Source organism: Manis pentadactyla, chromosome 8 (assembly GCF_030020395.1).
Source record: "Manis pentadactyla isolate mManPen7 chromosome 8, mManPen7.hap1, whole genome shotgun sequence".
In the NCBI taxonomy this organism is placed as follows: domain Eukaryota; kingdom Metazoa; phylum Chordata; class Mammalia; order Pholidota; family Manidae; genus Manis; species Manis pentadactyla.
In genome coordinates, this window is record NC_080026.1 from 85531354 (window position 1) to 85549724 (window position 18371).

The 18371-nt window shown below is 37.7% G+C and overlaps 2 protein-coding genes across 5 annotated transcripts in view; one reads left to right on the forward strand and one right to left on the reverse strand.

Moving 5' to 3' along the window:
• The window catches only part of JMJD1C (jumonji domain containing 1C), a 388314-nt gene extending 384738 nt beyond the window's left edge, over nucleotides 1–3576 (reverse strand). The window contains exon 1 of one of the 4 annotated variants that reach the window (XM_057505900.1): nucleotides 3457–3576. The gene's annotated coding sequence lies outside the window, so the exon portion shown is untranslated. Of the gene's footprint in view, nucleotides 1–2969; nucleotides 3071–3456 lie in introns of those variants that run through there. The other 3 variants (XM_036895100.2, XM_057505904.1, XM_057505902.1) reach the window with 3 other exon arrangements.
• Nucleotides 3092–18371, forward strand: part of REEP3 (receptor accessory protein 3) — a 100056-nt gene continuing 84776 nt past the window's right edge. The window contains exon 1 of the mRNA XM_036895103.2: nucleotides 3092–3303. Within this exon, the coding sequence (XP_036750998.2) occupies nucleotides 3272–3303 (32 nt within the window). The 5' untranslated portion in view covers nucleotides 3092–3271. The remainder of the gene's footprint in view (nucleotides 3304–18371) is intronic.

The following is an 18371-nucleotide window of genomic DNA, read 5'->3' on the forward strand; positions in this document are numbered from 1 at the left end:
CACTTTCTGTAACATCCTCCTCAGTTTAGGCCAACAATTCTCAACCATGTCAGACTCAATGTCCCCTTTCCATAAAATACTTTCCAACTTCTGCTTTATCACCCTGAATGAAATTAGTACCAATCTTCCTACTTACAACTTCAAACCCATATATACTCTGAAATAAAATGTAGTGGAAAAGGGAATGAAAAGAATTTATAATACATATTTTAATGTTAATCTTGAAACAAAGCTGAACTAGAAGACATAAAAGTTATTAGTAGCTGAACATGAGAGCTATGAATGCAAAGTTGTCTGTGATGCAATTTTCCAAAACTAAACAATTCTTGGTCAAGATGTAAACAAAACAAATCTCCTTTCACAGAGCAGTTGCATGTGAAAATAGACCATGGAAAATTCAGTCTCAGTTAAAACCATGAGTTTATATGTAAAATGAAGGTTCTAGGTTCATATATTTACAGATATTACACAATTTACACAAATATTACACAAACGTAGGATATTCCTAAACCATGTAGAACATAGGGACATTATTTGCTCAGGATAGTGCATGCACCGCAAAAAGTATAGTATCCCTGGCCCATATCCGTCAAATGTTAGTAGCAGTGCTAATCAGTCCAACAGCCAAAATAAAAAATGCCTCCCCCATTTCCCCACGGAGGGCACTCTCCCTCTGGACCCCTGCCTTAGACACAATTCAACTGGCTATCACAGTGTAATGTAAAGAACTCTTAGGAAGTATGGATTAGACCTATCAGTTATGTGGTCATTGGTACTAGGCTCTCTAAATCTGTTTCCAGTGTATCAAAACAAAATAAACTTTTGGATTGTAAAGGTTGGCTCAACAACATGCGTGTGACACAGAGTAGGTGGTTTCTAACACATGGTATATTGAAATGTGAAGAAGGGGGCTGTTCCAGATTGAAAGCTGCGAAGAGTGACATGAGCGTGGAGGAGGCTGAAGACAGAATAAGCATGCAAAATGAAATTCAACACACAGCAGCCATGAGACATTGCAGAGAGCGGCAAGCAGTCCTCCATATCCCAGCAACCCCTGATGGCGTTAATGTATTATGATGCAGTGAAATAATATTCAGTGATGACCCCTAAGCAAGAAACACTTCTACTGGGAGACTTCTACTGTACATGACTAAAATTTCATGAAGTTTTGACATTTAAGAGAGTGACTGTATTTAACATTCAAACATTCAGGTAACTTACTGGGCAATTACCCTATTACAGATACTGGGAAAACACAAAGGTATCTAATATACTCTATCTGTTCTCAAACATTTTACTATCCAATATATTAGACATTGGTAAATCATAACCATAGTTTAAAGCAGAATGACACAGACATTAAATAAAAACTCAAGTAATAAATTATGGGGGCCTAGGGAAATTAAGAATAATTATCACTGAGGAAAACCAAGGACATCTTCATTGTTTAGGACACTGGAAAATAAGGATTCTGATAGGTAGAGAACGGGGAGCAGGTCATTAAAGAAAAAAATGAAGTCCAGGCAAAAGGCACTGAGCTTGAAAATACAGCTTGGTTCAGAGAAGAGAGGTAGGAAAAGTGTTCATTAGGGGTTGGGAAGACAGTAAATATTAAGGCTGTAAAAACATTTCAGGACCTGTTTGTGAAGGAATCTGAATGCCATTCAAACGAGTTTGGATTTTACTGAGCAAGGGTTTTCCAGAAAACTGGTGCTTATGTGGCACACTAGATCCCCAAATAATGCTGAATAATGGCCAAAAGTAAGATTCCGAACAAACGCAAATTTTCATTAATGAGATCTTGAATTAAAACATTCTTGATATGAGTAAGTAAGCAAAAAGAACCTAAGCAAGAGTAGAAAGCTGCTTCTGAGTTCATTTCCTAAATAATTAAAACATTACTAAATTTACTGAACCTGGAAATTTAAAAGAACCCATGATAATCTTATATATGTCCTTGATTTTCTACCAGGCAAGTCAAAGAACTTCCTAAACATGTTATTTAGCAGTGCCTCATGTCACCCCTGGAAGATAAGAAGTAGGCTACAGTATTATTAGCCTCTTTTTACTATGAGGAAACTGAGGAACACAAAAAATAATTACAGTGTGGTCACCAAATACGCTACTGTATTTTCTATGTCTCTAATTAAAGGCTCAAAGCCCACATTTCATCCTTATTCTTCATACCATCTGAATACTGGAATTATCTTTTATTATCGTCTTAACTGAAAAAAATAATGACCAAACTTTTAAGATCATTTTCTCCATTTGGTACAGTCACTAAAAAATTAGTTTTTTCAAATTATGGTATCTGTAAGGCCGACAAGGTGTAAGCAATAATCCAACTTCCCAAAAAAGACACCTTAAATAGCACAAGTCAAGAATCCTGGGCCCCACTTTCACTAGGCAGGCTCAAACCTATCTGTAAAACAGACTGTGGATGCTGTGCTGGACAGGTACCCTAAGAGGCCCAAACAGTGGTACCAACAAACTCCCTGCTGCAAACAGGAAATACAACGCTTTCCTCCTCTGCCGCTCCCTGCATTGCACCAAGGGCTTCGAGAATCCGGTGTACACTGAAGCCTACGCAAGGATCCTCAGACGTTCCCTATAAATGCAGTACCCCTGGGTCCTTTAAGGAAGCCGCTGTGACTGAGTAAACAGTGAGGGCACCGGATGTGGTTGAACACATCCCAAAACCTTGCCTAGCTAGAATCTAGAGCCTGGTCTGGGCGATTCTATCCCACGCAGAGCTGCTCGTATTTTGTTTTTAATACACACATCAACAACCTCTGCCACCAAGTCCTTCTTCAGCCTCCCGCCACCCTGACTCCCATCCTCTCCAGGTGACCACCCCGAGGATGTAAGGAAAAGGGAGAGCGAGGTTAGAGCGCAGGGGTTCCGGCCCAGATGCTCCGGAGCCGGCCGGGGTCCTGCCCGCCCAACCCCCGGAGCCCAGCAGCCCAGACCTGGCCTCGGCCAACGCGCCGCAGCTGCTGCCGCCGCCTATCAGCGGAGCGCAGGGGCGGGGCCGGCTGGCTCGGCGGCTGCTTGGCGGCCGCTCGGCCGGCGGGCGGGGACGGGCTCGGGACGGGCTCGGGACGGGCTGGGGACCGGCCGCCGCGTACACACACCAGGCCCAGCTCCCGAGGGCGCCAGCGCGGCCCCGAGGAGCCCGCGGAGCTGGCGAGCGTGCGGCCTGCCGTTGGTTGCCTGTCCACCACGCTCGGCGCCCACCCGCCCCCGAGGCAGGGTCCGAGCGCCCGGGAAGATGGTGTCCTGGATGATCTCCAGAGCAGTGGTGTAAGTGCCGCTCATGGCGCCCCGCGGCCCACGCGAGGCCCCGGGAAAGTGTGGGGAGGCAGGAGCCAGGAGAAGGCAGGCCTGGGCCCGGGCGGGGGTGGGCCGGCCCGGCCTCGGGCCTGCCCCGGGGCTGGGGGCCCTCAGCCTGCTCACCCTGGTCCACGACGCTGCGGCGCTCCCGCGGGGGACGAGGGCCCGGCGGAGGCGGCTGCGGTGTTGCCGGGCTGCGTGCGGCGCGGCGGCCCAGCTCCCGCCGCGCTCGGTGGGCCGGCGCTCAGGACGGGTGGCGCGCGCTCCCCGCTCCCGCTCCCTGCGCTGCGCGGCACCGCCCTGCGGGCCTGGGAGCGGCGCGCCTCGCGGCGGCGCCGTGCGCAGTCTCCGCAGACGCCGAGCGCGGGAGGCTCCGCGGTCCTCCCGAGGGTGCGGCGGCGGCAGCGACCCTTTGTACCCGCGGTTGGTGCGTTGCGGTGTCTCTCTTGGTGGCTGATTGCCATTCGGTCACGTGTGGTAGGAGGAGAGATTTGTCTCAGAGTGCTCCCGGCTCAGATCCCTACGAAGGGTCCCTGTTGCCCCAAGACTTACAGGCTTACCCAGAAAGGAGCTCATTATATTGAAAGGTGACACCCGCTTTCTCGTCCAGATACTAGCGGCCTATCTTGGCAAAGTATTTGCTAAGTGATTGAGAACCTGCAGGTGCCTGTTGCGTTTGTTCAGATTATCGGCTCATTCCATTGTGCTCTTACCAACAAGTACTACAGGTCCTAAGAAAAATTGAGTTGTGGTGTTTGCTCTGTAAAGGTATTTGACTGCAATTTAAACTGACTTCTTTCTATCCTCCCCATCTTAACGCCTTCCCTCCTTAAAAAGAAAAAAGTCACAAACTGCAATGACATAGTTACAGCCAGAGGCCTGTAGGTTCATTATTCATGATCTCCGTAGGAGTAATACCTCAGTACCTTTATGAAATGTTTTTGTGAGGCGGCAGGCTTCTCTGATTGGCTTTAGAATGTGGAAAAAATACCAACCAGACTTTATTTTGTTTCTCACTAGGAAGGAGGAGCTAAATTATCTGTGAGTTTTGGTTTTTGTTAAGGAATGAATCAATCACTTAGGAAGTTGCCCTTGTTCGACTTGATTTGCATTACCCTTCAAAATTTGTCATTTGATTGTCTTAATGCAGTTTGTTCTTCCTTGATACAGTTTCTAGAGCTTCCTGTGTGCATCTGAACAACACTAAAAATCAAGAAATAATTGATTTGTAATCCAGAAACAATCCGATTTTTTTTAGACTTTTTGAGCCTCTGAGTCTGTCACTTATTTGTAATTCAGGCATACCTTTCTTGACCTAGTAGATGTCTATCAACTGTTGTGCTTGCACCTAGAAAATCAAGTGCCCCATTAAGAAGCTGTACCTTTTTCTTTGACCAGTTCTTTAACTGATAGAAAATTGTGAAGCACTTTTAGTTTGCCTTACTCAAATCAGATTTTTGTTTTTGATCATTAACTGTGAATATGAATGTCTTTTCTAGGTGCTGTGTATAATACAGGTTAGTAAAGTAGAGTGGATCCTAATGGACCTGGCAGTTCTGAAACTCTGATAACTGTAGAACAGGCCAGAAGGCCAATTCTTGTAAGTTACACCCAAGTGCTACAGGGGTTAGACAAGGAAGGGATTGTATCTGGTTGGAGAATCAGAAAAAGCAAGGGAGAACATTTGTGATGAGCCTTATAGTACAAACTGAATTTAGACAGCCAAAGATAAACAAAGGATTCCAGATAAAGGTATCATTGTGAGCCAGAACAAGAGGGAGAGCCCAGATTAGTTACAGAGGACTTGAGGGACTGGGGAGAAAGCTGGAAAGGTAGGCTGGAGCCTGTTTTCAAGGACTTTAAGGAAAAAGTGATAGATTTTATTAGGCAGCAGTGGCTTTGCTTTGGAAGATTTTGTCTTCTTGTTGAAATAGTTCTAAGTGGAGAGACACTGAAGACAGGGAGGTATCTTAGGGGCTTCCCTAACTGGAGAGAAGAGATTAAAGCCTATGATGCTGGAACCTACAGAATTTAAAGTGTGAGGCAAAAATGTGAGTGGGAAAAGGTCTTGGAAATGTATTTATCAAGTGTCAGGAAATGTGTTTCATGAGCCACTGAACAAACCATTAGCATATTAGAAAGTAACACTTGTCAAGTAATATAAGCTTCCTTACAGTTTGCCCCTTCACTCCTCGTTTCTCTCTCTATAAGCACTGAATGTTTCCTACTCCCTTGATCATACTATAAGGACATGAAAGATCAATCCCAAAATCTACACAGCCCTGTTAACCTTTTTCACACCAGGAGACAAAATTTACTTACATTCTTTCTAACCTGCTGAAACAGCCAGCTAATCCTCTAGTAGAATATGCAAGAAACGCAAGTGCAGGTCCAGGGAGAGGAAATCCCGGGTCAAAATACCTCTAAAAACCAAAATCAGTTAAAGGGAGAAATAAAGTTTAAAATCTGTTCATTGCTTACAAACTGCAGTCGGGGCCTTCTCTCTTTCCTGCTCCAGCAGAAGCAAAATGGCACTCCCCCTCACCTTTTAGGTACAGATAAGCCTTCTGTTGCCTAGGTAATAACCCATTGATATGGAGATGAACTTCTCTCCACCCCTGAGGAATGATGCAAATGCAATAAAGCCATACTTATTTCCACCTCTGAATGCCTATTGATATGCATATGTACTAAAGGCAGGGGAGACATTCTGGAAATAGTACAATTTTCCTCACAGCAAGGAACCTCCGTAACCAGAGCTCCGTGTGTACACAAGCACTTTGTCTCCAGGCCTTATGGTAGACAACTGGGGGAAAAGCACTGCCTTCCGAATCAGACCTGGATGCCAGCTAATAACCTGGGCAACGTAATAAACCTACTGGAGCTTCAGTGTCCTCATCTTAAAATGGTTATGTTTACCTCCTCACAACTGTTGTAAAGACTAAATTAGTTTAACTAAAACACACTAAATGAGGGGTCTGGCTTTTATTGTGCACTTAAAACATAAAAGATACACGGGTATGTATGCCGGAGGGGAGTAAGATGATACAGAAAGAAATGTCATTGGACTATCTTTGGGATTTAGAATTAGCTTTGTTTCTATCAGCCAGTTGAATGATCTTGCGTCAGCTTATTACCTGATTACTGATTCTTACTGATTCTTTGTAGAGGTAAAGGAATCTGGGAATTTCCAGAATCGTGTATAGCTCTAGCATTCTGTGATAGTATGAAAGGATTTTTCATTACTATTTCATCTATTTAAAATCAGTTTACTTTAACTTTTACAGGCAAAATCGAAAGGTTAGTTAGCAGTTATTGAGAGGGAGTAATCAGACTTTAAGGACAGATTGCCTGAATTCAAATATCAGCTGTGCTATTTATTGGCTGTAATCCTACCCATAAGATTAAAGTGCATTTGTATGTCCATAGTCCAGCAATGGGCACATGCTAAATGTTCAAAAAGTATTAGTGTTTTGGAACAAGGAAGAACATACTTCCTTACAATCTCAGCATGCTAAATATTTAAACTATTTTCAGTTTACATTTTCTTGCCGTTTCTTTGTGTGTAGGTGACAGTTGTAATTAGAGTACAATAAAAACTTTTACACTTATTATTTATTATATTGTAAGCATCTTCTGTGTTGCTCTGAAATTTTGTAACTTCTATTTGATCAGGCCAGTATCTATAATTTTCAGAGCCATTCACCTATTTTTAAAACTTTGCTTTCAGATCATTTCTAATATTACATGTTCATAAGTAATGCTACAACATAATTATAATGCTACAGTGAACATCATTTTTATGTATTTTTATTTTTAAGTAGTTTCTTAGGCTAAATACTCAAGAGGAATATTTCTGAGTCAAAGATTATGAATATTTTTATGACCATTGATATGAATTGCCAAATTGCTTTCCAATAGTAAACTAGTATTTTATACTGCCACCAACACTATTATTAGAGTACTGACTCTATTATAGTATAGCCAGATTTGGGCATTTTAACTTTTTTACACTTTCCTCATAAATGCAGCAGACCTCATTGTTTTCTTTTGCACTTCTTATTAATGAGGTTTAATATTTAATCTATTGTGCAGATAGTCTACATGCACTTTACCCATTTATCTCTTGTTATCTGAAAATTTACTTGTTTGAGCTCCTTACATGATAAAGAAATTAACCTTAAGTCATATTTGATGTAAATATGTTGCTCAATCTAATTATACTTCCCTTTAGATATTTTTAATTACATAATTTATAGTTTTAATACAGCTCAACTTGTTCATTTACTGCATTAGTAACACACTTTTATTTTTGTTTTACCATAATATTATCTGGCAATACTAGTAAAACCTCAGTCTTCTTTCTTTAATTGATCCTCTTTATTATATTTAATGGGTATCTGTAGAGTGTAAATTATATACCTTAGAAACCATATTCCAGCAGTCTTACTTCTGCTTTTCAGTATCAGCTATTTTCTCTCTCTGCTAGATCTTTCTTGTCAACATGTAAACATGCTATTATTTCTCCCATCTTAAAAATACAAAACAAAGAACAAAAACTCTTTCAGCCTGTTATAGTTTTCATCTTAATCCCCCATTTCTTTCCCTTTCTTAAAGAAAAAAGTATTTTATACATTTTCTCCACTTGCTCTCGAGTGGGTCATTCTCAAACCCATACCGTTTAGTCTGTCACAGCCACTCCAGCGAAATTGCCTTTAGGTCAGCAGTGACCTCCAGGCGGCCAAATTGTTTGATCCTCATCTGATTTACCAGTAGCTTTTGATATAGTTGCTCACTCCTTGAATTACTTTGTTCACTCTGTTTCCAAGAAAACTTGCTTTTGTTGTTTTCTTCATAACTCCCTGGCCACTCCCTTTCTCAGTCCTTGTCCCATTCCTCCAAATGCCCTGACTTAAAGTTGGCATGTCCAGGGGCTCAGTTCTTTGATCTTTCCTATCTATACTCCTATGAGGACTCTCATAATGTACATCTCCAACCCATACCTCTCTGCTGAACTCATGGATCATATATGTTTTCAACTGCTTACTTAACTCTACTTAGAAACATCTGAAAGTCATCTTGAAATTACAAATACCCAAAACTGAGCTCCTGAATTTCCTTATCGATCTACTTTTCTAGCAGCTTGCCCCAGCTCAATTAAGGACAACTCAGTCATTCTAGTCACTCATGCCAAAAATCTTAGGATCACCCTTGATTCTTCTTTTTCTCTTTCCCTACATTGAATCCTACAGCTAATCTTGTTGACTGTACTTTTAAAAGATTCCCAAGACCCACCCAATTCTCACCACCTTTACTTATATTAGCTCAAGCCAGCATCATCTCTTAAATGTATTGTGATAATTGCATCCTACTTCTAGACTTTGTGTGTTAAGATCTTGATAGGGTTAGTGAAAAGCATCTTGAATAATTTTTAAATCCTTGTAGAAGATTAAAGGTAGTTACAATTTATAAGTGATCTTTTTCTTCCTTTATATGTGCTTTAAATATTTTTAAATGGTTGTAAAATCGCAATGATACTAAAATATTTTCCTTCAGTTAGGTTAATGTAGATTTTATTTTTATGTACAGTTTTGATCAAATCCATCATGTGACTAGCTTAAATGTCCATAAGTTGTTTCTAAAAATGGATATTTACCGAAATTTCCATTAAACAATGAGAAACAAGATAAATAGAAACAATGATGTTTTCAAGAAAATTTTTTAAATTAAAATCTTAAAAATTCTGTTTGTTGTAAATGCTCTTCAAGGAGTCATCTTTTCTGTCTTTGTTAAGACAGAAAACACAGCTATACTATCAGGTCTTATTCTCAGTGCATAGGTCAGAATTTCAAAAGAATTCCTTTATTAGCCTTCATTTCAGAAGCAATTTGTTTTTGTCCACTTTTTGTTACTGCTGCTATAGTTAATTATTTTTTTCTCCACTGGATTTTTTAGCTCTTTTAGAATGGAAATTTTATATTCTCTATTTCCAGTATAGATTACAATGTTCAGGGAAATGCAAGTCAAAAACACAGTGAGATATCATCTTATACCTATTAGAATGGCTAGTATTAAAAAAAAACAAGAAATAATAAGTGTTAAGATATAGAGAAAAGAGGACGATTTTGCTCTGCTGGTGGGATTGTAAAATGGTACAGCTATTATGGAAAACAGTATGGAGGGAGATTCCTCAAAAAATTAAAAATAGAAATATCATATGATCCAGCAATTCCACTACTGGGCATTTACCTGAAGAAAAGAAAACGCTAATTCGAAAAGATATATGCACCCCTGTATTTGTTGCAGCATTATTTACAGTAGCCGAGATATGGAAGCAACCTAAGTCCATCAATAGATGAGTGGATTAAAAAAAAGATATATACAATGGACTATTAGTCATTAAAAAAATGAAATCTTGCCATTTGTGAGAACATGGATGGACTACACTAAGTGAAATAACTCAGAGAAAGACAAATACTGTATGATTTCACTTATATGTGGAATCTTAAAAAACAAAACAAACAAAAACAGAAACAGACTCACAAATACAGAGAACAAACTGGTGGTTGCCAGAGGGGATGATGGGTAGGGAAGGCAACAAATAGGTGAAGAGGACTGAGGGGTACAAACTTAACAGTTATAAAAAAAAAGCCAAGGGGATAAAAAGTACAACATAGGGAATATAGGCAGTAAATATTGGGATAACTTCTATGGTGATAGATGGCAACTGCAGTTATTATAGTGAGCATTTCATAATGTGTACCATGTCAAATTACTATATTACACACCTAAAACTAATATAATATTATATGTCAACTATACTAAAATTAAAAATAAAAGATTTTTAATTGAAATAAATAAATAAATAAAGCACCATTTTAACAAACACAGAACAAAATTCCAAATAAATGGTACATTATAATAATCATGGCATAAATGGGTCATTTAAGTATCTTAAAATATATTACTGTTTTTTCACATGGAAAAAGATTACTGCAGAGACTGTTAGTAGAACATGAGGTAATTTTTATGTCATTGATTATGCATTTGTGCTATACTACCGCTTCCTTACAATTTTTTATGTTAAGTTAAAGGTAAAAATTAATATGTTTTCATGTTAACTGTCTGTTAAGAGTTTATGCATACTCATACCTATAATCAAAGCAAATTTACCAGCTTTACTCATGTTAAATTTGCAGAGGCCATTATGACAAAATCATGCAGGAAAGCATATTCATTAAGATACTGTGGACAGAGAAAACAGTAGCAGTTAGAATAGAATTATTGAACAGTGGCTAGAGATTATTCTAAGAGCAGACTAGCTAATATTTGAATATCATGAATGGCCATGTAATATTCTAAGTATTTTAAATTTCACTGAAACATCTTTAAATATGTCAGGGTTTGTTAACCTAGCACCATTGACATTGGAACTAGATAATTCTTTTCTGGGAATTATCCCCTGTCCTGTGTATTACAGGGTGTTTTATAGTACCCCTGGCCTCTACTTACTAAATGCCATTAGTACTCTCCACTTATGACAGCCAAAAATGTCTCCACATAGTGCCATACGTCACCTATTGGGCAGAATTGCCACTGGATGAGAACTACTATTTAAGTGAAAAGGCAAGGAAAAAATGTGAGTGAATGAGCCTAGAAGCTCATTCAATATGGTAGCCACCAATCCCATGTGGCTACTTAGATGTAAATTATGTTAAATCTTAATTTAAGTTCCTCAGTCACACTGGCCACATTTCAAGGGCTCAGTAGCCACGAGAGCCTAATAACTACCTTATGGGACAGCACAGAAATAGCACATTTACATCATTACAGAAATTTCATTTGGTGTGATCCCATAAGATACAGTCTGCTCAGCATCCTCATCTGAAAATGGGTTTGTTGTTTGCTGTTGGCTGCTTCTGTGAACTTTGTGGGAGAAATTTTAGGCTATAATGAATACTTGGAAACTTTTAAGTATCTCAGGATCTCTCTCACTTAAGAATATTCTGTATAATATATTGTTGCTGATCAACTGTCATAACTTTTTACTATTTCAAAATCAACTTGTATTTTAGTATTTACAGAGAACTTCCCAAAATGTATGAAAATCATTTATATAGTACACTTTGAAAATAGTTTATATAATCACATTCTGCACATCAGCTCTTATATTCCTTATTTTCTAAATTTGTAAATGAAATATGGTTTACAAGTTACAGTGATCTTGGTCCTACAAGTTGTTTGGATAATAGGATTTGAATACAGAGCAAAGGGTTACCAGTATGCTGTTATCCTTAGTATTAATAGTTTTGTCAGCTCTTCCAAAGCAGAGCTACTAAGAAAATCATGAATACAGTAGTCATAGGAAAAATCTAAACATGATAGGTTTGTACTGACATGCAATTCAAAACTTAATTTCAGGAAGTACTCAAATATAGTATTGCTCAGAACATTACTATTTTCACATAATGAAAGCCCATTTTAGGAAAGAAGTATTCTTACCCATTAATAAAACCAAGCATTTTCTGCTGTGGAAAAGTCCCTTAACCTTTTATCATGTCATATTTCTGAGAAGTGCATTAGTTTGCTGTGGTTGCTGTAATGAGGCACCACAAACTGGATGACTTAAAAAACAGAAATTTATTTTCTCACAGTTCTGGAAGCTACAAGCCTCAGGTGAAGATGTCAGCAGGTTCTGTTCCTTCTGAGAGCTATCAGGGAGAATATGTTCCTTGCCCCTCTCCTAGCTTCTGATGGTATGCTGCCAGTCTTTGGAATTTCTTGGCTTGAAGATGCATCACCCTCCTCTCTGCTGTTATCTTCCCGTGGCATTCTCCCTTTGTGCATATCAGTGTCCATATTCCCATTATAAGGAACACAAATCATACTGGATTAGGGCCCACCCTAATTACATCATTATAACTGATTATATGGACCCTGTCTCCAAATAAGGTCTCATTCTCAGATGGGGGCATTTAGGACTCAAACATGTTTTGGAGTGGCACTGTTCAACCCTTAACAATGTCTTTTATGTATTCTGAACAAAGCTAGTATATATGCCAAGGAACAGTTTTAGGGATTAGATTAGAAAAGGAGAAAAAGCTAACAAAATAACTCTCTGAATGTAATTTAAGAATTGTCACATGGGCGGGGGAACAGATACTGATTTTTTAAATTGTGAAATAAAAGGCTAGAGCAATGAGTGGATGTTAACAGGGAAAACAGTTTTATTCAGTATATAAGGGAAAACTTTCAAACACGTTGAGTTGTTTGGCTTTGAGACTGACAACCTTGTGAAACTGTGTTTTCCATTACTGGAGGCAGAGAGCAGAACCCTGATTGAAGATCTTGACTATATTACTTGTATGCTTCCTGTGCAGAAGCAAGCATAAATAGCTTTTGTGAGAAGCTGTGAAGTAGTTTGTATTTAATAAAACAACTTAGATATTTAAGTAAGTGAATATATTAACCTTGTATTATGTGACTACCAGAAGAGATTAATAAATAGCATTGTTTGGCATTAAAAAGTAGCATGAATATTTTATATGCTAAATAAATTACTTGATAAAGATTCTGCTAATGTGATACTTTTTCATCAAACTTCAGTCGTCAATCTGTAGGACTCCCAAAATTTGGAATACATTTTCACCAAAACTATAAAGTAGCTAAACTGACTTATTTTCTTTGTTTAATCTTTGAAAGAACCACAGAAACAATGAGCAGTAGGCATTCTTGAGTCCTGACTTAGAGGAAGTGCACATATGAGAACAGAACTTGGTGATACTTGATTATTGCCCTGATCAGTACTTCACTGCTTTGTGCCTGTGGTCTTTTTTTTTTGCCTATTGGGAATACTGCCCAGTCTATTACTGAACAAACTTCCCAGTTGTTCTTTTAATGTTTATTTACATTGTACTTTTTAATTATTAATTTCCATGAACCTAGTTTTTATTTCTGATTTTCTGAAATACAGGGCCTTTCAACTTTCACTTTGCATCCCTGATTTTGCATATAGAAATAATAATGGTTTTTTCAGTGTTTAACCGATCGTTGATAGGAAAAAATACCTTTGAAGGTATACCTCTAGATCCATATAAAAGGGCTTTGGAAAAGATTTGTTTATGAGAATATTAAAGTTTTAAATTATATGAGAAAAGTGGTCTGAAAGCTTTGGGTAAAGATATTCTGAAAGGATATCTGGTCTTTTTCCTTGCCAAGTAAAAATAACAAATCCAAGTTGGAGATAAACTTTTTTTCACAAAGTTTATGCCTTTTTATTATGATTAAATGCTTTTTAGGAACTTCTAAATCCTAGATCTTGTAGTATTTTATGTGGTAAATGTGGTGCAAAAACTGCTTTGTTTCAGTTGGACTATCTTCTCGTAAATCTATACCCAATTAACTTAGAGTTTTGCTGGTGACAGTTTCTTATAGTGCTTTAACTAAAATGGCTTACTACTAAGATCAGAAAAACAATAGTGGCAAACCATTTTAAGATTAATAGTTACAATAAAAAGAAACATTGATTACCTTGAATGACTGAGAAATATAAAGGAAATGCTGCAAGTGATACAACCTGTAACCTAAAAGTGACACTACACAAAAGTATATGATGACAGGAGGAGCTATACGAGGAAGGTAAGCATTCAGTTTCTTTGAAGAATTCAGTTCTGCTCCCCTCCTTCAAAGTATGTCATCACTGTCTCTGGTCCTCTCTTCTATACTTACTTCACATTTTTCTCTGGTTTTTCTCTCTACCCCTTCACTCTCAATAAAGGTGAGGAGAAAATGATGTGGTCTCTGTCATGTGCAGAGAGACAATTTTAAAAGATATATATATATATATATAATCTATAGTTTCCAAACCAACAGAGGCAAAAAAAACTATTAAGGATATAAGAAGACCAAAATAAAGGCGATAGGATGGGGGACATATGGACAAAAAAAGATGGTAGAAATGGGTTCAGTTATATCAGTAATGACAATAAGTGTAAACACTTGGGGGAAAAAAAACTACAAATAAAGTTGTAAACCATGATTGAAAGATAGAAGATCTGAATAAATGGATAACCCATGTTAATGGATCACTATTAGTTGATGACTTATCAGTTCTTTCCAGATAGATCTATAAATTTAGTATGATTCCAACAGGATTTTTATTGTTTTTGTTTTCATGGAACTAATAGACTAATAAAAGTTTATAAGAAAGAGCAAAAGCTCAGGAATCAAGAAGACAGTTGTAAACAAGAAGGAAGATTTATTTGTCCTATTGCATATCAAGATGTATTATAATGTTGTAATAATGAAGACAGTATAGCACTGATGCAGTGATTGACAACAGACTTAATGGAATGCCATTATGAATCCAGAAATTAATAACCCAGACATATGTGGAAATCTGATACAACTGTATTCAAAATCAGTGGGAAAGGATGGATAACTTAATTAATAGTGTTGTCTCAGAAAAAAATTAAATTACAGCTGTAACTTCACAGCAACTCAAAAATAAGTTATAAGTTGGTTACCAGCCTATATATATGAAAACATTTAAACTTTTAGCAGAAAATGTAGGATAATATCATTTATGATTATAATTTAATAGGGAAGAACTTTTAAGAATACAACAAACTAAAAGGGAAATGATTGGTAAATACAGCCTAACATACATCAGTATCATTCTGCATTAGGCATTATTCTAAGCACTTTCAAACTAATTCATTTATATGTACAGCCCAACATTACAGATACTGCTGTCATCCCCATTTTGCCATTGAGAAACCCAAAGTTTAGAGATGTGAAATAACTTGCCCAAGGTGGTCATATAGTTTGCTAAGTGGCTGAGTTAATTGGCAGTCTAGCTCTAGAACCAAACCTTAAACAATGTGCTATACCCCTTCCTTATGTTGTAATTTACACCTTTTTTTAATGTTTTAAATCAACTACTGAGAGAATTTACATACAACGATTTCAGTGAATTTTGTCAAATGTGTACATCCATGTATCACCACCCTGATCAAGAGTCACTCTACATTCACAACAATTGTACTTGAATGTCCATTTCTACTACATTTGCCATCCTGAATAATTTTCTCTCTGCCAATCTATGTTTAAAAAAATACCCAATTATTTTAAATTTCCTTTTCACAACATGATTTTTTAAATTCTACTTAGAAACTCTCATTGCTGTTTCTCCATTCATCAATAGCTTAGGTAGGGGAGGGGAGGAGAGTGTAAAAAGGGAAGCCAGCACTACAACTGTGACCTAAGGAGGGTAAAGAAATGCAATTTTTTAACATATAAAAGAAGGTATGATAGTCAGAAGATATTAAGAATTCTTTGAAATCAATAAGAAAATAGATAATCTAAAAGAAAAATGGGTAGAAGAACAAAGTATCTCCTAGACAAGGAAACCAATGGCAACTAGACATAAAAAGATATACAAAATGCATTAGTTCTCAGGAAAATGTAAATTAAGACCACATTGAAATTCCATTTCACACATTCTAGACTACCAAAATTAAGCAGTCTACATCTGAAATTACTAAGTGTTCGCAAGGATGGGTAGAGTAACAGGATCCTTTTTTGTGATGCTAGTAGGAGAATTAAGGTGTTACAATTGCTTTGGGAAACAGTTTGGCTCTGATAGTGTTAATCATTCACATACCCTACAACCCAGCAATTCCACTATTAGGTAGAATTTGGTCCATATACCAGGAGACATTCACCAGGATATTTATAGGGAAGTTCTTAAAGCAAAAATCTACCAAGAATGCTAGTTTACATAGAAAAGAGAATGGTAAGTAACTGTTGGTATATTTACATAATGGAATATTATACAGGAGTAAAACAATGCAATACCACTTTAAGCATCAACATGGATGAGTTAGAAAAATTATGGTTTGTTTTTTTTTAAACAAGTCAGGTATGATTACATTTAGTATGATACCATTTTGAAGACACCAGCATAAGTAAAACTAACAAATTTTATGATTTGGGGATATATGCATATATGGCAGATCTAATTTTCAAAAAAGAAAGAAAAACACATTTTAGGATAGGGGTTAGCTCTGAGGGAGTACCTCAGGCAGAAGAAAGAGCTCTGGAACAATGGTACTGGTGGTATTTTACTTTGAAATTGGTTGACTAATTCACTTCATTAATTGTGCTTCACAATTTGAAGTATGTCACATTTTCTTTATATGAGCTGTTACAGTAAAACATAAACAAAACTGATGAACACTTGGAGTGAGTTAAGCCCAGTATATCTACAGCAACTAAAGGGACAAGCTAAGACAATGTGGAGCAGACACCAACAGAAAGGAGACGCTGTCCCTGTCCTAGCCCATATGCTTCTTGGTGGTGTAAAGGCCAGTTTTAGCGCTTAGCCAAGCTCCAAAGGGGCAGGGGGCATGGGGGACATACCTAACTGTCATGAAGAGTGTGTGAACAGAAGGCCAAAACCTCTATGAAATCGCCAGGCAGGCTATGTCTAGTCCCTTTTTCTCAAAGCTGTTATGAGTCCAGTGAAGAATGTCCAGTTTCTTATTCAGAGGATTTTCAAGGTTCTAGAAGTAGGTACATAAATAGCCACTTAAGAGCTTTCTCTTTTCCCCTACTTATTTTCAGATGACAGTAGTTTTGGGTTTTTTTTTGTTTTTTGTCTGTCCATTTGCTATGTGGGATATGCTGTAAAAAGTAATCAGTGTCTTAAAAAATGTGCTTCAATATAGTCTCTTCCAGATTAAGACATACCTAAGAGTGTTGATGTTGAAATGTAAAATAAGTTAAACGCTTCTGCCTTGTATTCTTAATGTTGCTTGTCTATTTTGATAGTTTAGCTGTTCAAAAATACTACATTACTTCAAGTTCCCTAATACTTAACTCTAGCTTTCATGTTTCAGAGCAATTCCTTGCTATTACAAAGGAAATGATATTAGTCTTAGGATCTGGAATGGGTTTGAACGTACCTGTGGGAGATGACATCCAATATTAACCTTCTATACTAATGCCTAGCTCTGATTTCTTAGGCATGCTGAGCCTCATTTATAGAGGAGGAGGAAAATGGAAACTACAAAGTAGTTGTGTGTTTTCCATGTGGTCAGCATTGCTGTGGGGGTGATCTGGCAAAGACATCTGTCACCCACTGATGGCCAGGATTTGTTTTGCCTTTCAGGCTGCCCCTTTGCTCCTTTGTCATTCCCTGTGCTGTGCCCACTTGGTTAGTAGAGGAGAACATTAAGAGCCTTGCAGCACCTCAGAAACATGATCTTGAGACATTAGCTAGTAGATTTGCCAGATCAGTCTATAAATTTACTAGATTTGATTCTAAAAGGTATTCATATCCTTGAACTCCCCCAGCAGTCTCCCAGAAATACCAATAGGACTGTCCACTTTAGTCTAAATTACACTTTTTTTTTTTAACATGAATGCCACTACCTTATTTGATTGAGGAGTCCTGGAGGATTTCATAAAAATGGTTTAAAAAGAAGGAAATTAGAAATTGAATCCTCCTTGAGCCTCTCAATGAGAAGAGGACTGCCCAACGCCCAAGCATGTACTGATGGGCTACATGAAGTGAGCTATTGTGGGACACCTCTTGTTAAAAAGGATTGGAAATTCATGAGGCAAAATGGGCCTCCTAATATAAATGACACGTTTGGAAGCTAGAATAAAAAGAAAACAGCAAATGAAAATAATGTTAGCCTACAAATGAGCTCTGAAATCCTTGACCATTTATTCCTTTTACTCTTTACTGAATTCTTATTTTATTATTATCGGTCAGTCATGTGTTTTGCTAACATGTAATCCCTCTAATCCTAAAACTTCCCAATAAACAGGCAAGATTTCTTAAACTTATTCACCCTTTTGAAAGAAATTTTGTGTGATATGGTGCTTTAAAATTACAGCTTTGAACAAGAAAATAAGAGTTCTAAAGCTTTACAAATGTTGAAAATTGATGCTACCATTTATATGAGAAATATGGTTGGTAGGATAACATTCACCTCTTAATCTTAATTATTTACTTTTCCTGAATACAG